The sequence below is a fragment of the Bos grunniens genome, chromosome 7, assembly GCF_055505025.1.
Source record: "Bos grunniens cultivar Pamir isolate PY7600 chromosome 7, Bosgru_T2T1.0, whole genome shotgun sequence".
Taxonomy (NCBI): domain Eukaryota; kingdom Metazoa; phylum Chordata; class Mammalia; order Artiodactyla; family Bovidae; genus Bos; species Bos grunniens.
Genome location: NC_141171.1, coordinates 751,185 through 774,623, shown reverse-complemented (window position 1 = coordinate 774,623; position 23,439 = coordinate 751,185). Strand labels below are relative to the sequence as shown.

Here is a 23,439-nt window from a genome sequence, read left to right as displayed (position 1 = left end):
GTGGTATTTCACTATATATATATATTTATCCATTCATCAATTGATGGACACTTAGGTTTCTTCTGTATCTTAGCAGTTGTAAATAATGCTGCTATAAAGATTGGAAAGCATGTATCTTTTGGAATTCGTGTTTTTGTTTCTTTTGGATATATATCCAGGAATGGAATTCTGGGTCCTATGGCAGTCTATATTTAATTTTTTGAGAAACCTCATATGCGTGTTCACAGTGGCTATATCAGTTTACATTCATACAGCATTGTAGAAGGGTACCTTTTGCTCCTCATCCTCACCAACATTTCTTATTTGTGTTCTTTTCAGGGATAGCCATTCTGACAGGTGTAAGGTGTTATTTCATTGTGGTTTCAAGAAGAAATAAATGAATTATTCTGAAGATAGTTATCCCATTTTCTGAAACATGACATGATGGGGAATTCATAATTCAATAGTCAATCATTTTTAAAAGGTAATGAATACAGCTGACCATAACAGTATGCCCCTTCATCTTTTAAATTTGGCTGACTTTTCTCATTTCACACTATCTGTCCCTTACTAATCAGATAATTTAGTTAATTTTCAAATAAATCCACTTAAACCTATCTTATTTTTCCTTTTATGCTCAGTCTTTGCCCCATTAGAAATATTTGAGGGACTTCCCTGGTGGTCCACTGGTTAAGACTCCATGTTTCCAATACATGGAACTCAGGTTCAGTCCCTGGTTGGGGAACTAAGCTCCAACATGCAATGCAGTGCAGCCAAAAAAAAAAAGAGAGAAGGAGCGAAATATTTGAAATGAATATTAAAGAAGGGAAAATGTAAGACTGTAAGACATGGGAAAGTTGAGACTAGTCTTATTGGACAGCTTCCTTTTAAATACCCAATCAAATCCTACATTAAAATGTGCTTCCAACTGCTCTGGTCTGAATATGTATTTCCCTAAATTCATATATTTATCCAACCAGTCCATTCTAAAGGAGATCAGTCCTGGGTGTTCTTTGCAAGGAATGATGCTAAAGCTGAAACTCCAGTAATTTGGCCACCTCATGTGAAGAGTTGACTCATGGGAAAAGACTCTGATGCTGGGAGGGTTTGGGGGCAGGAGGAGAAGGGGACGACAGAGGATGAGATGGCTGGATGGCATCACCGACTCGATGGACATGAGTTTGAGTTAACTCTGGGAGTTGGTGATGGACAGGGAGGCCTGGCGTGCTGCAGTTCATGGGGTCGCAAAGAGTCGGACACAACTGAGCAACTGAACTGAATGATGAGTAATGTTGAGCTTCTTTTCATGTACCTGTTGGCCATCTGTATTTCCTCTTTTGAAAACTGTCTATTCAGTTCTGCCCATTTTTTAATCAGGTTGGATTTTTTTTTTGGCTGCACTGGGTCTTTGCTGCTACCCACGAGCTTCCTCTAGTTGTAATGGGTGGGGCCGTTCTACACTTGGTGCGTGGGCTTCTCGTGGTGGTGGCTTCCCATGTTGCAGAGCACAGTCTCTAGTGCACACAGACTTTAGTAGTTGTGGTGTGTGGGCTTAATTGCCCCAAGGCACGTGGACTCGTCCCAGACTAGGGATCAAACCCAAGTCTCCTGCACTGGCAGGTGGATTTTTCAACCACTCGACCATCAGGGAAGTCCTGGTTGGTTGTTTTTTTGATACTGAGTTGTATGAACTGTTGAATATGTTGATATTAATGTTAATATTATGTTGACAGGCCATAACATTTGCAAATATTTCCTCCCATCGAGTAGGTTTTTTGTTTGGTCAGTGGTTTCCTTTGCTGTGCAAAAGCTACTTAAGTTTAATTAGATTGCATTTGTTTATTTTTGCTTTTATTTACTTTGAGACAAATCCAAAATAAAAATTATTGTTGTGATTTATGTCAAAGAGTGTCCTGCCTATATTTTCCTCTGGGAGTTTTTCAGTATCTGGTCTTAAATTTATTTATTTATTTTTTTAAATTTTATTTTATTTTTTAACTTTACAATATTGTATTGATTTTGCCATATATCGAAATGAATCCGCCACAAGTATACATGTGTTCCCCATCCTGAACCCTCCTCCCTCCTCCCTCCTGATACCATCCCTCTGGGTCGTCCCAGTGCACCAGCTCCAAGCATCCAGTATCGTGCATCGAACCTGGATTGGTGACTCGTTTCATATATGATATTATACATATTTCAGTGCCATTCTCCCAAATCATCCCACCCTCTCCCTCTCCCACAGAGTCCAAAAGACTGTTCTATACATCAGTGTCTCTTTTGCTGTCTCATATACAGGGTTATTGTTAACCATCTTTCTAAATTCCATATATATGCGTTAGTATAAGATCATGGCATCCGGTCCCACCACTTCATGCGAAATAGATGGGGAAACAGTGGATACAGTGTCAGACTTTATTTTTCTGGGCTCCAAAATCACTGCAGATGGTGACTGCAGCCATGAAATTAAAAGATGCTTACTCCTTGGAAGGAAAGTTATGACCAACCTAGATAGCATATTGAAAAGCAGAGACATTACTTTGCCAACAAAGGTTCGTCTAGTCAAGGCTATGGTTTTTCCAGTGGTCGTGTATGGATGTGAGAGTTGGACTGTGAAGAAGGCTGAGCGCCGAAGAATTGATGCCTTTGAACTGTGGTGTTGGAGAAGACTCTTGAGAGTCCCTTGGACTGCAAGGAGATCCAACCAGTCCATTCTGAAGATCAGCCCTGGGATTTCTTTGGAAGGAATGATGCTAAAGCTGAGACTCCAGTACTTTGGCTACCTCATGCGAAGAGTTGACTCATTGGAAAAGACTCTGATGCTGGGAGGGATTGGGAGCAGGAGGAGAAGGGGACGACAGAGGATGAGATGGCTGGATGGCGTCACTGACTTGATGGACGTGAGTCTGAGTGAACTCCGGGAGTTGGTGATGGACAGGGAGGCCTGGCGTGCTGCGATTCATGGGGTCGCAAAGAGTCGGACACGACTGAGCGACTGATCTGATCTGATACTGTATTGGTGTTTTTCTTTCTGGCTTACTTCACTCTGTATAATAGGCTCCAGTTTCATCCACCTCATTAGAACTGATTCAAATGTATTCTTTTTAATGGCTAAGTAATACTCCATTGTGTATATATACCATAGCTTTCTTATCCAAATCTATTTTATTTTTGTACATGGTGTTAAAGAATGTTCTAACTTCACTTATTTACATGTAGCTCTCTAGTTTCCCCAGCACCATTTATTGAAGAGATTGTCTTTTCTCTGTTGTATACTCTTTGACAGAGAAGGCCTCCTTTGTCATAGGTTGACCATGAGTGTCAGAGATTGATATAGATTGTCATGAGTGTCATAGATTGTCATGAGTGTCATAGATTGTCATGAGTGTCATAGATTGACATAGATTGTCATGAGTGTTATAGATTGTCATGAGTGTCATAGATTGACAGAGCTTGTCATGAGTGTCATAGATTGACTTAGATTATCATGAGTGTCATAGCTTGTCATGAGTGTCATAGGTTGACATAGCTTGTCATGAGTGTCAGATTGACAAAGATTGTCATGAGTATCATAGATTGTCATGAGTGTCAGATTGACATAGATTGTCATGAGTGTCAGACTGACATAGCTTGTCATGAGTGTGATAAATTGACATAGTCATGAGTGTCATAGATTGACATAGATTGTCATGAGTGTCATAGATTGTCATGAGCGTCAGATTGACATAGATTGTCATGAGTGTGCCGCTTTATTTCTGGACTTTCTGTCCTGTCCTGTTTTTGTGCTGCTACCATACTGTTTTGAGTCCTGTGCAGTAGGACTAAAGTCTGGGAGTATAATTCCTCCTGCTTTGTTTTTCTTTCTCAAGATTGTTTTGACTATTTGAGAGTCTTTTCGGTTTTGATACAAATGAAAATTTCTTTGTTCCACTTCTGTGAAAAATGCCATTTGTAATTTGGTAGGGATTGCATTCAATCTGTTGATTGCCTTGGATAGTATCATTTTAGCAATACTGATTCTTCTAATCCAAGAACATAATATACATTTCTATCTACTTGTATCTTCAATTTCTTTCATCTTTAATTCAAGATTATTTAATTATAAAGCTGGATAACTGGAAAAGAATTTTCCATTAAAAATAGTTTCAGAGCTAGAAAGTAATATAATGGTTAACAGGTTATGACTTTAGTACAGTGACGTGATTGAATAGAAATGGCTTGAATCTTCTGGATGCATTAATCTACATTTGCTGTTGGTTCAGAAATTTACAAATAAATTTCAAAACAAATTATGATTCATCTTGATTTTTCTTTCCAAATCCACAAAATAAAGGTTTTCCTGATTACCAGTTTATCATGCAAGAGACAAGTAAATCTCATGGCACTACCCAGAAATGTGTACACCTTAGGAACTTCACAGCAACTGGCTTCTTAACAGGAAGACAGTGAGAGTCTGATAGTTTCTGGAGTAGTCTTTTGCCTCCTTAGGTAGGTTTACTCCTAGGTATTTTATTATTTCTAAATAAAAATAAATGGGATTCTTTCTTTAATTTCTTTCTGATAGTTTGCTTTTAGTGTATAGAAATGCAGCAGATTTCTGTATATTAACTTTATATCCTGCAAGTTTACTGAATTCATGAATGAACTCTAGTAGTTTTCTGGTGGTGTCCTTAGGATTTTCTGTGTATAGTTATGTCATCTGCAAAATAGTGACAATTTATTTCTTCTTTCCTAATTTGGTTCCTTGTATTTCTTTTTCTTGTCTGATTGCTGTGGCTAGGACCTCCAACAAGACTATGTTGAATGAAGGTGGGAAGAGTGGGCTTCGTCTTGTTCCTGATCTTAGAGCCATACTCCCCCACCTTTTTGGCACCAGGGTTGGTTTGATGGAAGATAATTTTTCCCAGACCAGGAGATTGAGGGAGATGGTTTCAGGGGGATTCAGGTGCATTGCATTTACTTTGCATTTTATGTCTATTATTATTACATTATGATGCAGAGTGAAATAATTACGCAGCTTGCCATAATGCAGAATCAGTGGGAGTCCTGAGCTTGTTTTCCTGCAACTAGATGGTGCCATCTGGAATGATGGGAGACAGTGATGCCCACCGTGTGTTGCTTGTGTCCAGTCTACTCTAATCTCGTTTCAGTTGCTGTCACTGCAGAAAACCCCTTTTCACAAAGATAGGATGTTGGAAATGGAAGCAGGCTTTTCAGTGCTTTTGTGGCCATCTCAGGCTATTCCACCTTGATTTTAATCCAGAATGTATGGAGATTTGAAGGTGTCTCAAACATACTTTAAAGGCCAAATCGTTTGCTCTCTCAAGCAGTTGATCCTTTTCTAGCAAGGACAAAGTCGTTTCACCTGTCTTATTCACAGATGGGTTGTGGATCTATTCCTTCCCAGTTCAGGGTCTTTTGTGGTTGGGAAGTAATTCTCAAACTTACTTGAAAGCTGAGACAGGTGATCATGCACCAGCTGGGAGAAAGAAGGCCCTGGCTCAGTCTCTTTGAAAATCTCTGCCAATGTTTGAAACATGTCAGAAATCCCCATGTTCAGTTGTCATCCCCATCATTCCAGTTTGGCGTTGAATGCAACCACTTTTTGCCATTTCATACTGTTCCTGGGGTTCTCAAGGCAAGAATACTGAAGTGGTTTGCTATTCCCTTCTCCATTGGACCATATTTTGTCAGAATTCTCCACCCTGACCCATCTGTCTTGGTTGGCCCTATGTGGCATGGCTCATTCATTGAGTTAGACAAGGCTGTGATCCATGTGATCAGTTTGGTTAGTTTTCTGTGATTGTGGTTTTCATTCTTTCTGCCCTATAATGGATAAGGATAAGAGGCTTATGGAAGCTTCCTGATGGGAGAGACTGATGTGGGATAAACTGGGTCTTGTTCTGGTGGGCAAGGCCATGCCCAGTAAATGTTTAATCCGATTTTCTGTTGATGGGTGCGGGTGTATTCCCTCCCTATTGTTTGGACTGAGGCCAAACTATGGTGGGGTTAATGGTGACCTCCTGCAAAAGGACTTAAGCCAGCACTGTAGTATTCAGTGCCCCTGACCCCATAGCAGGCCACTGTCAACCCACGCCTCCGCCGGAGACTCCTGGACACTCACAGATAAGTCTGGCTCAGTCTCTTGTGGGGACACTGCTCCTTTCTCCTGAGTCCTGGTGCGCACCAGGTTTTGTTTGTGCCCTCCAAGAGTCTGTTTCCTCAGTCTTGTGGAAGTTCTGTAATCAAATCCCACTGGTCTCCAAAGTCAGATTCCCTGGGGATTTTCAGTCCCTTTGCTGGATCCCCAGGTTGGGAACTCTGTTGTGGGTCCTGGAACTTTCTTAACACTGCAAGGATTTCTTTGGTGTAATTGTTCTGCAGTTTGTGGGTCGTCTGCTCGGTGGCTCTATGGTGGGGCTAATGGCGACCTCCTCCAAGAGGGCTTATGCCACATGCCATGTGTCCCAGGTCTGCTGCAGCCAGAGCCCCTGTCCCTGCAGCAGGCCACTGCTGACCTGTGCCTCGGCAGGAGACACTCAGACACTCAAAAGAAGGTCTGGCTCAGTCTCACTGGGGTCTCTGGGTCCTGGTGCACACAAGGTTTAGTTTGAGCCCTCCAAGAGTCTCTGGTGGGTTTGGGGTTTGATTCTAAATGCAGTTTCACCCCTCCTACCATCTTCTTGGGGCTTCTCCTTTGCCCTTGGACCTGGAGTATCTTATTTTGGTAGGATCCAATGTTCTCCTGTTGAAAGGCAGAAGAACCAGAGATCAAATAGCCAATATCCATTGGATCATAGGAAAAGCAAGAGAGTTCAGAAAAACATCTGCTTTATCGACTGTGCCAAAGCCTTTGACTGTGTGGATCACAACAAACTGTGGAAAAAGAGATAGGAATACCAAACCACCTTATCTGTCCCCTGAGAAATCTCTATGCAGGTCAAGAAGCAATAGTCAGAACCGGACATGAACAACAGACTGGTTCCAAATTGGGAAAGAAGTAGGTCAAGACTGTATATTGTCACCCTCCTTATTTAACTTATATGCAGAGAACATCATGCGAAATGCTGGGCTGGATGAAGCATAAGCTGGAATCAAGATTGCCAGGAGAAATATCAATAACCTCAGACATGCAGATGACTCCACCCTTATGGGAAAAAAAAAAAGCGAAGAGGAACTAAATAAAGAGCCTCTTGCTGAAGGTAAAATAGAGTGAAAAAGCTGGCTTAAAGTTCAACATTCAGAAAATTAAGATCATGGCATCCAGTCCCATCACTTCATGGCAAATAGATGGGGAAACAGTGGAAACAGTGACAGACTTTATTCTTTTTGGGTTCCAAAATCCCTGCAGATGGTGACTTCAGCATGAAATTAAAAGATGCTTTCTCCTTGGAAGAAAAGCTACAACAAACCTAGTCAGCATATTAAAAAGCAGAGACATTACTTTGCTGACAAAGGTCCATCTAATAAAAGCTATAGTTTTTCCAGTAGTCAGGTACAGATATGAGAGTTGGACCAAAAAGAAGGCTGAGTGCCGAAGAATTGATGCTTTTGAAGTGTAGTGTTGGAGAAGACTGTTAAGAGTCCCTTGGACTGCAAGGAGATCAAAGCAGTCAATTGTAAAGGAAATCAGTCCTGAATATTCATTGGAAGGACTGATGCTGAAGCTGAAGCTCCAGTACTTTGGCCAACTCATGTGAAGAACTGACTGACTGGAAAAGACCCTGATGCTGGGGAAGATTGAAGGCAGGAAGAGAAGGGGATGACAGAGGATGAGATGGTTGGATGGCATCATGGACCTAATGGACATGAGTTTGAGCAAGTTCCAGGAGTTGGTGATGGACAGGGAAGCCTGGAGTGCTGCAGTCCATGGGATCACAAAGAGTTGGACATGACTGAGCATCTGAACTGAACTGAAAGAAACCAACAAACCATCTAGTCATGGCAACCACTCTGTCCATGCATATACAGACACAAAATGACCAATTCTGTTTCTCTGATGTGTAATCATTTTTGAATAGTTCTGCAGCTGTGATGTTGTTGCCACAAAAGTGTATATAACATATCCTCATGCACGTATCACACAGAGACAAGCACTTTTGTCCTTTTGTGAACATCATAGACTTTCAACGTGGGTTGTGTGCAACAGTGACTTACTGATCCTTTCTAATAATGGTGCTGTTTAATCCATTCGTCTACTTATGCCGTTAGCCTAAAGAGGAACTCATGTCACCTTTTGAACTGCAGCATCTCCTAAAAGTTCATTATAAGTGAACTTTAGCAGCAGTCAGGATCAACTCTTCACCAATAGTAAAGGGCTTTTAGTTTTAGCAATGCAGTTAGCCACTAAGAATGATGCTCTCAGTGCAGACACATTTGATGATGTGGTGGCCTTCAGTAATTGCTTCTGTTTTTCATATTTGCATGTTTGTTTTTTAACTCTAAAGCCTTGTTGTTTAATGAAGTATCCTTGGTCTCCATATGGTGAAGCAGTTCTCATGGCTTCATGGCTTCTTGGATAACTGGTTGCCACATATTACATAAAGTGGCCTTGGAGAATGTGAATCACTTGTTGCAATGAACCCCTAATTTAAATAGGACTCTGGTATTTAAAATACAGCTTTCTTTTTGTTAGTAGTCTTGGAGTCTTCTGCTGTCTCATCATGGGTCTTTCGCTTTGTTCAAAGACACTCTCTAGCAACGTTTGTGTTTTACTCATTTTGGCTGGGATTACCTTGTGGGCTTACCAAAACTGACTGAGACAGTATGCAGTGCAGGAAAGAGGCACAGATGGAAGTGGTAAAGAAGATAATGGGTGGGCCACTCATGGACTAAAATTGTGTCGAATTCTGACTTAAAGCCTGCCACCAGATGCAGCTGTACAATTGAAGTATGTCAACTTACTTGCAACTGTAAACCCTGACACCAGATGCTGCTTAACTGTCTCTTGCCACTCACTGATAGGGATTTGATAGGAGTCTGCAAGCAGTTGATTTATTATAGTCTCTGTGAGTCAAACCTCTCTGCTGATGATAATGTGTATTTGCAGCTGCTCTTCAGTGCCAGCATCAGTGCCTCAGCTCCACCTCAGACTCTCATAAGGAGCTCAGAGTGTAGATCCCTTGCATGTGGTTAACAGTAGGGTTCATGCTGCTATGAGAATCTAATGCCACTGCTGATCTAATAGGAGGTGGAACTCAGATGGTGTTGTCAGCAATGGGGAGAGGTTGTAAATACAGATGAAGCTTTCCTTGCTACCCCAGCCATTCATCTGTGCAACCCAGTTCCTAACAGGCCATGGACCAGTGTGAAGATTGGGGATCCCTATCTTAGAGGGAATGCTTGCAGCTTTTCATAGTTAAGTATGATGCTAGCTGGAGAGAACCCACAATCTCTGGAGAGATTTTTTGTCATAAATGGATTTGAATTTTATCAGAAGTGTTTTTGCATCTGTTGAGATAATCCGATGACTTTGTAAAAGATTCATTCATTGATTCATTCATTTTTGGCTCTGCTGGGTCTTCATTGCTGCATATGGGCTTTCTCCAGTTAACTGTGAGTGGGGTCTGCTGTTCATTGTGCTCGGCTTCTCATTGTGGTAGCCTCTTCTGTTGCACAGGCTCTGGGATGTGTGGGCTTCGTCGGTTGCTGTTCTCAGGCTCTAGAGCACAGGCTCTGCAATTGTAGCACACGGGCTCTTTTGCTCTGAGGCATGTGGGGTCTTCCAGGACCAGGGAATATTCCTGTACTCTTGAATGTTTATTCTACTGCTGTCAGATGGAATGTTCTATATGTTTATCAACTAAGTCAATTTGTCTAATGTGTCATTCAAAGTCTTTGTTTCCTTACTGATTTTCTCTCTGATGCCTTGTCAGTTGTTACTGTTGGTTTCTCCTTTTATGTCTGTTGACACATTATCGACCAGGGGAATTTTTACACAAACTTAATGCCTGTGGCTGGTGATTTGTTATGTAAGTGAATGTTGACATGCTCATGTTTGAGTAAATACTAACAAGTTTTTTTTTGCACTTAATGTATTTATTTGAAACTTTGTACATGTGTTTCTAAAGCCTTCTAATATTTTGTTAGCATGTGATAGACAGTACATCAGGCATCTCTGTGCAGAGGAACAGAACATCTATTACAAATATACCGTTTCATTGTGCTTTCCCTGGGAAGCGCAGACTCTCCACTTTCTGGCAGGATTCTTTTTTAGTCCTGTGGGTATTATTTCCTCTAGAACATGTTCTTTTATTTTACCTGATAGTTAACAAGGTGGATCTTTGAAGGGGGCTCTTTTTCAAATGAGAAATTTTGTGATATGTCATTTGTGATAGTTTTACAGTAATAAACTTGTGTTTATAATATTTAGAAGGTTGACAAAATCTTAACGGAGCAAAATGTGAATGATAATAACAACCACAAGTTGTATAATGAACCCTTGATAAGTTTTAAGTTCTAACAACTTCGCATAGTGATGTTAATTGTACCACTCTCTAAAACTATTGATCTCCCTGGTCAATAACGCACAGGTAACAAAAGACATATTAATGTGTCATTGGTCAATACTGTGTTAGTATTTGCGTTATGTATTGAGGTGCTCCTATGTTGGGTGCATATATGTTTACAATTGTTATAAATATTCCTGGATTGATACTTTAATCATTATGTGGTGTCCTTTTTTGTCTTTTCTAACAGTCTGTATTTTAAAGGTGATTTTTCTTTTTTTTTTTTTTGGGTATGATAAAAGTATTACTACTCTGGCTTTCTTTTGGTTTCCATTTTGCATACACTTCCTTTTTTCATTCAGTCACTTTGTGTGTATCATTAGTTCTGAAATGAGTGTCTTGTAGGTAGTATATTTATGGGTATTGTTTCTGCTTCCATTCATCCACTCTTATCTTTTGGTTGGAACATTAGTCCATTTACATTTAAGGTAATTATTGATTTATATATAATCAGTATTACCATTTTGCTCATGGTTTTTTTGTTTTTTAGGTCTTTTTGCCCTGCTTTTATTCTTTGTGATTTGATGACTGTCTTTAGTGTTGTTTCAGTTACTTCCTTTTTTGTGTGTATATCTATTTATACTTGGTTTGCAGTTAACCGCGAGGTTTTTATATAACAGTCTTCATTTGGCCCCAGTTGCTCAGCAGTAAAGAATCTGTTGGAGATGCAGGAGACACAGGTTTGATCCCTGGATCAGGAAGATCCCTTAGAAAAGGAATGGCAATCCACTTCAATATTCTTGCTGGGAAGATCCCAAAGACAGAGGAGCCTGGCAGGCTATTTAGTCTATGGGGTTGCTGTAATTTTAAAAAATTGTTTTTAAAATAAAAATGAAAATTTTCAGTTTGTGCTGAAAAATCAACCGATAGGAGAGGTTTTTAAAAGTCAGAAATGGATACTGATTTTGTCAAATGCTTTCTTTTCTGAGAAAACATTTTTTAAATTATATTTTTAAAATGTTCAACAAACCTAGCATTTTCTGGCACAAATCTTACTTGGTCATTATCCCTTTTAATATATTGTTGGATTTGTTTTTGTTAAATTCACATTTATGTCCATGAGGATGTTTTTTTGTAGTTTTCTTGTCCTAGTGTTATGTGATTTTGGTATCAGGATGGTGTTGACCTCATAATGAGTAGGAAAGTATCCTTTTCAGTTTTCTGGATGAATTTGTATAGAATTGTTTTTAATTCTTCTTTGAATGTTTGGTAATATTCACCAGTGAACCCATCTGGTTCCAAAATACTCTTTATGGAAAAGCTTTTTAGATACATTCATAATGTGCATTTGTCACTACCATCCATCTCCATAGCTCTTTTCATCTTGTAGTTTGCCTTCACTTTTGACAATATCTCTCTGGGTTGCTAGATCGTTGCATTAATGTGGGAATTTTCCTGCCTATGTGTTTGTGTGTCTGTCTGTCTCTCTTTTGGTGGCGGCTATAATTGGTAACAGTATAATTCACACAGTTCACCCACTTAAAGTACAAATTCAGTAATTTGTATATATTTTGTTGTGCACCCCTTACCATAGTTAATCTGAGAACATTTTCATGGTTCCCAGAAGAAACCCTGAATACACTAGCAGTCATTCTCCATCTCCTCTTAACCATGGTGTTCAACTTGAAAAGTTCAATATGAGCATCTGTGCTGTCTTGTTCAGCTGTCTAGCTTTTGACAGTATAGAATATAATTAAAGTGACTTTTAACATCTCTACTAGTTGTATCATTGTTATCTCTTGTGGACTGGTCTTAATTGACTGATTTACAGTCTCTTTGTGTACCTAGTAATTTTTAATTAGGTGCCAGATATTGTGGATTTTACCTTATTAAGTGCTGTGTGAATCTGAGTGATGTGTGAACCTAGGGATTATTACCTCTGCTCCTTTTGGGTGTTTTTTTCCTCTGGCTCAGGCAGTTTCTCACATGCATCTGCTGATTAGTTGATAACTTGAGGGGGCAAGTCAAATCTCTAAACCTCTTTCTTCATCTTTCTCCTCTCTGCTCCTCTGCCTTTATAAATTCTAGTCATCTTGGCTTCCCTGGACGTTCGCTGGGTATCTTGTACTTGGGGGAGATCAGTGTTCTTCCCCTGGAATCCCCTGACTGTGCTGAACTGTTCAAGAAGTAAGCTCAGATAATAGTAGACCTGACTTGTTTGTTTCCCTTCCTTAACGGATCACTCTCCTGCCTTGATTGGTGTCTGATCTCTGAAATTGGTTGATTCATGTATATTAGACTTATTACTATAAATTACTCATACTTTTTCTTTTCATAGCTGAGGCTAATTAAAGGATAAAGTCTTTTAACTATTGTGCTCTTAAAAATAACAATGCAATCTAAACACTGATATATTTCCTTAAATGAGTTGTGGTTAGTTTGCTAAGTGGAGAGTTTATAACTTAATCCTAGCAGTGAATTGTTCTAGAATCAATAAGGTGTTGACCCCTTTCTCACAATTTTTTGTATGATGAGTAATTCTAAATGTTACTTAATCCAGAGACCAAATTGTAGAGTTAATTCTTGTCCCATTTTTTTTCTTTTACAGGAAAAGTAAGAAGCTTAAGCTCATCTTTGTGGTCACTAACTCACTTGACAGCTTTGTATCTGAGTGACAATTCCCTGTCCCGCATTCCTTCAGACATTGCCAAGCTTCACAATCTGGTGTATCTGGACCTGTCCTCTAATAAAATCCGAAGTTTACCAGCAGAACTCGGAAACATGGTATCACTCAGGTATACAGATTCAACTCAGTGCATAGTTGTATACCCTTAAAACAAAATATTGTTATATCGTTAGGAAACATGACTTTGTTAGGAAACACCACTTTGTTAGGAAACAACATTGTGAATTTAATGTTATTTGAACAAAATTAAACATGAGGTTTTAAACAAGAAAGTTTTCTGGGAAAATTGAATGTCAGCTAATAAATCATAAGTCACGTAGATCCATTGCCTAACACTTATTTCATTGCTGTTTTGTGTAATATACTTCATATTTGGAACAAAATTTTAAGACAAAGTGGAGCAAACAAATACAAAGTGTTTGTGTTATTCCATATATGCACACACTTGTGACACAGTTGAGGTGCTTTTTCTCCACTAAATTCTGGGGCCCCTTATCCTTAATACAGGATCTAAGAAGTCATTGCCAATTAGTGATATCTTTTTGACTGTCCCAGGGCTTCTGTGCATGATAGTAACAAAGATGGGACTTGAAAGAAGCTAGAATTAGCAATTGAATGTGGGGGACTGTAGTGTGGAGTATAGGAGGCAGACAGAATGTGGAGTCATAGAGTTCAGATTAGAAACTTTGTTGTTTAAAAATTGTGTGATTTGGGGCAAGCTTCTTATAACCTTGCTGAGTGTTCCTTCATCTGTGAAGTTGCTGTAATAAGGACCCAGCTGAGATCAGCAGTATTTGGGATACTGACTAAAAAGCTATTAGCAGCCCTGTTTGGCAAATACTGTATTAGTAAATGGTGATTCCTGTAACCTCTGTTTTCTAAGATAGATGAGATTTACTCAAGTTGAATATAAAGCCAATTTCTAGCTATTATGTTAATCCTAATGGAAAATCTTGTACCATTTCATATTATCTGCCTTTAAAAAAAACAATTACACTGACTTTTTCTGCTGCTTTCTATCATTTCCTGCATAATAAAAAAAGGTATAAGGACCTTGTGAGAGGTGTTTTTTTTTTTTTTTTTTTAAAACCTCTGTTGTTTCCCGACAGCCCTTTGACAATTTCAGGCTTAATGAGTATATACCATGACTTTTAATCCTCTGAACCAAATTTACTCAAAGGACCTCCTTTCCTATGTGATATATGTGGAAATAACAGGTATTCAGAACAAGTTTTTCTTGTTCATTTTATGGCCTCACCAACCTCTGGTTTTACTCAGTAGTAACCAAGCTTCTTTTAAATTCTAAGAACCAAGGATTTCAGAAGTAGTTCTCATTCACATGTAAAAATTGACAAAACTTACTATTAAAGGATATTACCAGTATCTTCATATTGGATCTTTCTTTTTTTTCCTACTGAAGGTGTCTTTCATAGTTAAATTTTGTATGCAAAACAAATCATTGAAATAATCAGTGGTTATTAATATAGCTGCCATTATTTATAAAGTGAAACAGTAAATTTGGAAAAATATTAATCATAAACTTATTATGCAGCTACCATAAAGTATTTTGTTTCGGCATGATATGATCACTTAAATTCTATTTTCACAGTTTACATGTTAGGCGGGGTTTTCATTTCCACTTTCTGGAATATGTGTGAGAGACTTCCATCTGTGCTGACCCGGGCAGTCTCTGGACTGTGCCAATTCAGAGTGTGTCACCAGCTTGCAGTGAGATACACAGCATGTATCTGTTGAATCTCATGCTCTTAAAAAATGGGCTTATATTTTGTTGCTCTTTTTCTTTCTCACTTTTACAATAATTGATTCCCCGCCCCCCCCCCCCCCCCCCCCCCGTGTTTTATAAATGTATGTCTTTGGCAGTTTGTGATTTTTTTTGTTGTGTCTTTTTTTTTTTTTTTAAACCACATGAGAAGCACTGTACTAGACATTAGCTTATAATACTAAATTTGTATTAAGAATTTATATTTTTATATTCCTAGAAATCATATTGTTGATTTTAGCTGTTAAAGTTAATACATCTTTTGACTTCCTGGAATTTTTACATCTACAGGGAACTCCATTTAAATAACAACCTGTTACGAGTTCTACCTTTTGAGCTGGGAAAACTGTTTCAGTTGCAGACTTTAGGCCTGAAAGGTATGACTTCCCGTATTTGTGCTGCTCATGGTTTATATGTATGTCTTTGAGTCTGAAGAAGGCATAAGGGAATCTTTGCCGGGATTTGCAGTTCATTCTTACCCAGAGTGCATCAGTTTGTTAGATGCAGCCCACTAGTTTTTTCTCTTTTTCACTGATAGCTTGTCTGCTAGTCCTTTTATTGTTTTTTCCTCCTAGCCTAGCATTGCTTTTCTTGCCCTTATTTCAGTCACCTCTATGTTTCGGTTATACATTCTTGATATCAGACTTTATTTCATCATGCTGTAAAACAGCTTATTTCTTTTTTTAATGTTCAGATCTCAAAAAGCGGAGATTCTTACAAAGTGCAGAAAACAGAAAATTTTGATCCATTTGACTCCACTAATATAAAGACCAGTATTTAAGCATTTTTTAAAAAATCAAAAAAAAAATTGATTTATAAGGACTTCATTAATATGTTAGAACTTGGGGACATAATTGACGTAGTAAGAAGTATTAAGAAATATTTTTTTAAACCAGCAAGGTTAAAAGTTATATTTTAAGTGTATGTTAATGCCTGTAATTTTTTTTTTAATCACATTATGATTGTTCACTAGTCTTGTACACGTGGCCAGCTTACTCTCTAATTGATTCCTAAATAGAGAGCACAGGGAGACTTCCTTCTCCGTCAGGTGGCTGTGGCTCTGCCCTTGTACTGCAAGGGGCCTGCGTTCGGTCTCTGGTTGGAGAACTAAGATCCCACATGCTGTGTGTTGTGCCGCCCCTTCCACCCCAAAATCACATGGTTAGGTCTTCAAGAATTTTACTTCTTAAAAATAGTTATAGAATGAGGTTTTGTTTATATAAATCCATGTCATATTATAAAATTAATGTTATTGTTCACAAAAGCAATTGGAAGAAAATAAATAATACCTTTACAAATATATGTAAAACCATGTTCAACAGACATCACCTTTATAAATGGTTCTTTGGAAAGGTTTTATCTGTATGGTTACACTGGGTGAGGCCTCTTAAAATGGATGTCAGGGAAATGTGAGTTGCAAAAGCCTTTTTCTGTTCTATTTCCCTATGGTAAGTCTGATTTATTCTTATTTTCCTGTTTTTAAATTTGAAAAACAGAAAAATATAAAATGTAGCCAAGTGTAATCCATATAAGGACTACCAGAATTAGCAATATTTTGTCACTTTTGTGTCTTTTTTTTAATGTAAAAGAAATAAAACGTTACAGAATGTTAAGGCCCTCTTCTTTGTTCCTCTTCTAGTCTTTTTCTCCTCTCAGGGGCAGCTACTGTTGTATGTCCTTCTGGTTTAAGGTTTTTTTGTAATCTTATATATATATTTACAAACCTTAGCCTATATTCATTTCTCTAAAGATTTTGCTGTTGTTGTTCAGTCACTAAGTCATGTCTGACTCTTTGCGACCCCATGGACTGCAGCACGCCACGCTTCCCTGTCCTTCACTGTCTCCTGGAGTTTGCTCAAACTCATGTCCATTGAGTCTGTAATACTATCCAACCATCTCATCCTCTAAAGATTACAAACTTTATTTGAGGTTAGGGTCATTGGTCACAGGTTTTACACTGATTTAAGGTATGTAAAAGCCTGTGAAAGTAAATGCTGGGGATGGGTAGGAAAGTCTTTATGGCACCTTCAGTTTTGATTCCTTGGTCTTCCATTTCAGAAAGATCCTTTACCATTTGACATTTGTGCTGTATGATTCTCTCTTGGAAGTATAGTTTCACTGAGGTGTTTGTATGGCTCAGCAATTCTGTTGGACGTTGTTACATATCTGTCTATAACAGTAGTCTTTTCACTTAATTTCACTGTTTTAAGACAGATCTCTGTTATTTTCCTGAGCTTTGCAACTTTGCATTGTAATGTTGTGCTAGCTACTAAAAAACAGTTACATTACCCTTTCTCTCTGAAAACTTTCATAATTTCTCATATCACTGTTCATTATTTGAAAGAGAAAATGTATCACTTTGTTCAAAAATCAAGTCTATTTGCCTATATCATCCATTCATACAGAGCCAGAGTATTTCTGCCATGTAAATCAGTTCATAGCATTTTCTTTAAAGTTGTTTGCCTAAGGCTAGCATGTGTCACTTTTTTTTTTTTTTAAGTTTTTCCATGTTCTTCAAAATTGTTCTACTGTGAAAGATAGGACTATAACCTTAGATGCACATTCATTTTTTAAAACAAATTTTGAGGTACTTAAAAGATTCACATGAACCTGTAAGAAATAATGCAGAGAACAATTCATATGCCTTTACCAATTTCCCTCCAGTGATAACATCTTTCAAACCTATAGTACAGCTTCACAACCAGGGTATTGGTTGGGAAGCTCCCCTGGAGAAGGGAATGGCTCTCCACTCCAGTATTCTTGCCTGGAGAATTCCATGGACAGAGGAGCCTGGCGGGCTACAGTCCATGGGGTCACCAAGAGTTGGACACGACTGAGCAACTACACACATACGCACAGTCAAGGTACAGAACGGTTCCATCACCAAAGGATCCCTCCTGTTGCCCTTTAATAGCCACACTTGCTGCTTCTTGCCCCAGTTCACTCCTTAATTTCTTACAACCACTGAAAAAACTTTCTGTAATTTTGTTATTTCAAAAATAATATGTAGAACTTGGTGGTGGCTCAGTGGTACAGAATCTGCCTGCCAGTGCAGGAGACAACAGGTTCGATACCTGATCTGGGAAGATCCCACATGCCTCAGAGCAGTTAAGCCCATGTGCCACAGTTTTGAGCCTGTTTTCTAGAGCCTGCGAGTCTCAGCTCCTGAGCACAAGTGCAACAGCTGCTGAAGCTCAAGCACCCTAGAGGCACTGCTCTGCAACAGGAGAAGCCACCACAATGAGAAACCCGTGCTCCGCAGCTGGAGAACAGCCCCTGCTTTTTGCACCTACAGAAAAGCCTGCACAGCAGTGAAGACCCAGTACAGCCATTAAATTAATTAATTAATTAAATTATTTTTAAAAATACTATGTAAATAGAATTATGCTGTGTCTAACCTTTTGAGATTTTTTTTTTTTTAAATTTAGGTTAATTCTTTGGAAAGTCGCCCAGGTTGTTGGGTGTTTGCTTGATTATATTGATGAGTAGTATTCCATAGATATATATCTTCATGGGTTGTTTAACCATCTTACTGGGTGTTTATGGAGGCTCCATTTTGCAGGTCTAGTTGATTAGATCATTGGCTGTTGGTGTTTTGTCCCTTCTGGGGGTGGGACTGAAAGTTCCAACCTTCTAGTCACATAATAGTTCTCTTAGCAATCAGCCCTGTCTTTCAGAGAAATCCAAATATCACCTCATTAACATAAAGCATCTTTATCAATCTCATCACTTAGGAAATTTCAGAAGTTTTAGGATCTGTGTACCAGGAACACCAAACAGAAAGTAAATATATATTTCTTATTGTAAATCATACTATCACACAGGGTATTTTATATAGCAGAAGTCTTAAATTTTGATAAAGTCCAGTTTATCAGTTTTTTTGTTTCTGGAGCTTACTTCTGGTGTCAAGTCTAAGAACTCTTTAAAATAGCTCTACATGCCCAGTTGCTCCAGCACCATTTGTTGGGAAATTTATCCTCCATTGAATTGCTTTTGCACTGTTTTTGTAAATCAGTTGAACATATCTATGTAGATTCTCTTCTTTTCATCAGTCCCTGTGTCTGGCCTTCTGCCAATATCACATAGGTTTTGGAACTTGAAATAGAGTAAAAAGTCTTAATAGATAGATTGATTCTTCCTCTGCAGTCTTCTTAAAAATGGTTTTAGCTATTCTAGTTCTTTGGCCTTTCCATATACATTTTAGAATAATTTTGTCTGTGGTTATAAAAAAATATTGCTGGGATTTTGATAACTTGTATCAAATTGGGGAGAACTGACATCTTTACTATGTAGTGTCTTCCAATCAAGGAATGTGCTATATCTTTCCATATATTTAGATCTTCTTTGATCTTTTTCATCAGTGTTGTATAGTTTTTGGTATATAAGTCCTGTAAATATTTTGTTAGACTTAATACTTGTCTTTTTGTTTGAGTGAATATAAATCATAATGTATTTAAATTTTGCTGTCTTTGTGTTCATTCCAATATTTGTGTGGTGTGTTAAGTGGCTTCAGTTGTGTCTGACTCTTTGTGACCCTATGGACTGTGGCCCAGCAGGTTCCTCCGTCCATGGGATTCTCCAGATGAGAATGCTGGAGTGGGTTGTTGCAGTGCCCTCCTCATGTTCATTCCCTGTATATAGAAATATAATGGATTTTTAAAGTTTTATTTTATATCCTTCTACATCATAGAACCCTATTTTAGTTTTAGGAGTTGGTTTTTCTTTTTTTTTTTAATAGGTTATTTGGTAATTACAAATTTTTTTCTATGTAGAAAATTAGTTACTTGCAAACAGGAACAAGTTTATTTTATTTTTTCTAATATGTATGCTTTCCCCTCCTTTCTCTTGCCTTATGGCACTGACTGACTAGAACTTCCAGCGCTATGTTGAGTAAAAGCTGTGAAAGCAGATATCCCTCCTTTTACTTGATCTTAGAAAGTATTGTTTTCATTTATGAGTATAATGTTAGCAGTAGATACTTTGTAGATTCTCTTTATCAATTTGAGGAAATTTCCTTCTGTCTTTTTTCTGAGCATTTAAAATCATGAATGGGTATTAAATTTTCTCAAATATCTGTTTTATATCAGTTGATATGATGTAATTTTTCTTCTTTAGCTTGGTAACTAATTTTTGAATATTGAACCACGCTTGCATTCCTGGAATAAAATCTGCTTGATCATGATGAATAGTTTATTTATTGCCCATGTGTGTATCCTAATATTTTCTTAAGGATTTTTGACCCTCTATTCATGAGAGATGTTTGTATTTTTGTTTTTTGCTTGCTTTATACTCACCTTGCCTGGTTTTGGTATCAAGGTGATACTCGGTTCAGTTCAGTTGCTCAGTCGTTGTGTCCAACACTTCGTGACCCCATGGACTGCAGCACACCAGGCTTCCTGGTCCATTACCAACTCCCAGAACTTGCTCAAACTCACGCCCATTGAATCAGTGATGGCATCCAACCATCTCATCCTCTGTCGTCCCCTTCTCTTCCTGCCTTCAGTCTTTCCCAGCATCAGGGTCTTTTCCAATGAGTCAGTTCTTTGTATCAGGTGGGCACAGTATTGGAGCTTCAGCTTAGCATCAGTCCTGATGAATATTCAGGACTGATTTCCTTTAGGATTGACTAGTTAGATCTCCTTGCAGTCCAGGGGACTCTCAACAGTCTTCTCTAACACTACAGTTCAAAAGCATCAATTCTTTGGCACTCAGCTTTCTTTATGGTCCAACTCTCACGTTCATACATGACTACTGGAAAAACCATAGCTTTGACTGGATGGACCTTTGTTGGCAAAGCAATGTTTCTGCTTTTTAATATGCTGTCTAGGTTGGACATTAACTTTTTTTCCAAGAAGCAGGCATCTTTTAATTTCATGGCTGCAGTCACCATCTGCAGTGATTTTGGAGCCCAAGAAAATAAAATCTGTCACTGTTTCCATTGTGGCCCCATCTGTTTGCCATGAAATGATGGGACTGGATGCCATGATCTTAGTTTTATGAGTGTTGAGTGGTAAGCCAGAGTTTTCAGTCTCTTCTTTCACTTTCATCAAGAGGCTCTTTATTTAGTTCCTCTTTACTTTCTGTCATAAGGATGGTGTCATCGGCATATCTGAAGTTACTGATATTTCTCCCGGCAGTCTTTATTCTAGCTTGTGCTTCATCCAGTCCAGCATTTCACATGATGTACTCTGCATATTAGTTAAATAAACAGGGTGACAATACTCAGTCTTGACATACTAAAATTACACTTGGAGACATTAATACCCCTCTCTCAAAAATTGATAGAACCAGACAAAAGTCCACAAATGCCATCAGTCCAAGAGGTATTAGACAAATATACTGGATATAACTGATATTTATAGACCACCTACCCAATAATAGCAGAATACAACTCCTGTTCAATGCCCAAGGGACAAAAAGGTTCATGCCTGGGCCATAAAACCAAACACCCACAAATTTAAAAGAAAGGACAATAGGAAAATGTAAAATTACATTTGAAAGGACAATAGAGAAATCTAAAATTACACTTGGAGACATTAATACCCCTCTCTCAAAAATATTTTGAGTTTTGTTACTTAATGAGTACAGATTCAGAATTGCCAGTTCTTCTTGAGGATTGGCCCTTTGTCATTACACAAGACCACTCATGCTGTGGTAATTTTCTCTGAAATTTACTGTATTTGATATTGATATAATCACTTCTGCTTTTATTTGAGTAATATTTGCATGATTTTTTTCCCCATCCTTTTCCTTTCAACCTGCTTAGACTGGTATATTTGAAGTGAGTTTCTTGTTTATAGCATATAGTTGGGTCATGTTTTTAAATCCATTCTGCCAATCTCTATGTTTTAATTGGTATATTTAGACCATTTACACTCACTGTAATTATTGATTTATTGGGGCTACAGCTGCCTCTTCATTTTTTGTTTTCTATTTTTTCTCCTTGCTTGGTTTTTTGTTTTCTTTTTCTTGCCTTTCTATGGTTATTTGAGCATCTTTTTATATTACCGTTTTAATTTGTCTAAGAACATTTGAATGATCTATTTGTGTATCTTTAGTAGTTGCTCTTTGTTTCTTTGGTATTTAGCTGGAATAAAGATGCTGCTATCTATGAGTTTTGTTTTGTTAGGTTGCCGTTTCCTGGTCCTTCAGCTTTTGTTGGATTTTTTTTTTTTCCTTGTTCCCATTTATATGTTCAAGTTGCTGGCTTTTTCAGTTCTGTATCTGGCGTATGTTAGGCAAATAGTGAATTCAAGGAGTTCTCTACTGTGTTCCTCAGGCCCTGATCATTCTGCCTTCTTAACCACATTTCATTCAGTCTTATGTTTCTTTACAGAGGCTTTAGTTGTTTTTGATAGGAAGAATAGGGAAAAGTATGTTTACTTCATCTCTTCAGAAGCAGCTTCTCTCAACTCACTTTTCTTCCTTAATTTTGAGGGCTCAACATCATGTTTTAATTGCAGAATTGTGTTGTACTTTTTAAGTTTACCCTATGTATATTATTTTTCCAGGCAATGAAAAGCCAGATTAATTATAAATTTAAAGGAATTTCAAAAAAGTACACGTATGTTGTGGGAAATACACCATTTGACTTCATCCATTTATTGTTGTTATTCAGCCACTCATTCATGTCTGATCTTTTGCAACCCCATGGACTGCAGCACACCAGGCTTCCCTGTCCTTTACCATTTCCCAGAGTTTGCTCAAACTCATGTCCATTGAGTCAGTGATGCTATCCCACTATCTTGTCCTCTGTTGTCCCCTTCTCCTGCCTTCACTCTTTCCCAGCATCAGGGTCTTCTCCAGTGAATTGGCTCTCTGCATCAGGTGGCCAAAGAAATGGAGCATCAGCTTCAGCATCAGTCCTTTCAATGAATATTCAGGGTTGATTACCTTTAGGATTGACTAATTTGGTCTCCTTGCTGTCCAAGGGATTCTCAAGAGTCCTCTCCAGCACCACAGTTTGAAAGCATCAATTCTTTGGTGCTCAGCCTTCTTTATGGTCCAACTCTCACATCCATACATGACTACTCGAAAAATCATAGCTTTGACTAGGCGGACCTTTGTCGGCAAAGTAATGTCTCTGGTTTTTAATGTGCTGTCTAGGTTTGTCATAGGTTTCAAACCTTCCAAGAATCAAGCGTCTTTAAATTTCATGGCTGGAGTCACTGTCTGCAGTGATTTTGGGGCCCAGAGAAGAAAGTCTGTCAACGTTTCCATTGTTTCCCCATCTATTTGCCATAAGATGATGGGACTGGATGCCATGATCTTAGCTTTTCTTTTTTTTTTTAAATTTTATTTTATTTTTAAACTTTACATAATTGTATTAGTTTTGCCAAATATCAAAATGAATCCGCCACAGGTATACATGTGTTCCCCATCCTTAACCCTCCTCCCTCCTCCCTCCCCATACCATCCCTCTGGTTCGTCCCAGTGCACTAGCCCCAAGCATCCAGTATCGTGCATCGAACCTGGACTGGCATCTCGTTTCATACATGATATTTTACATGTTTCAGTGCCATTCTCCCAAATCTTCCCACCCTCTC

The 23,439-nt window shown here is 38.3% G+C and overlaps 1 protein-coding gene across 2 annotated transcripts in view; it reads left to right on the top strand.

Moving 5' to 3' along the window:
- CNOT6 (CCR4-NOT transcription complex subunit 6) overlaps window positions 1-23,439 on the top strand; it is an 83,258-nt gene that overhangs the window by 43,394 nt on the left and 16,425 nt on the right. For both annotated transcript variants that reach the window (XM_086407837.1, XM_086407836.1), the window contains exons 3-4: window positions 13,036-13,222; window positions 15,185-15,270. In XM_086407837.1, the coding sequence (XP_086263963.1) occupies window positions 13,036-13,222; window positions 15,185-15,270 (273 nt within the window). The remainder of the gene's footprint in view (window positions 1-13,035; window positions 13,223-15,184; window positions 15,271-23,439) is intronic.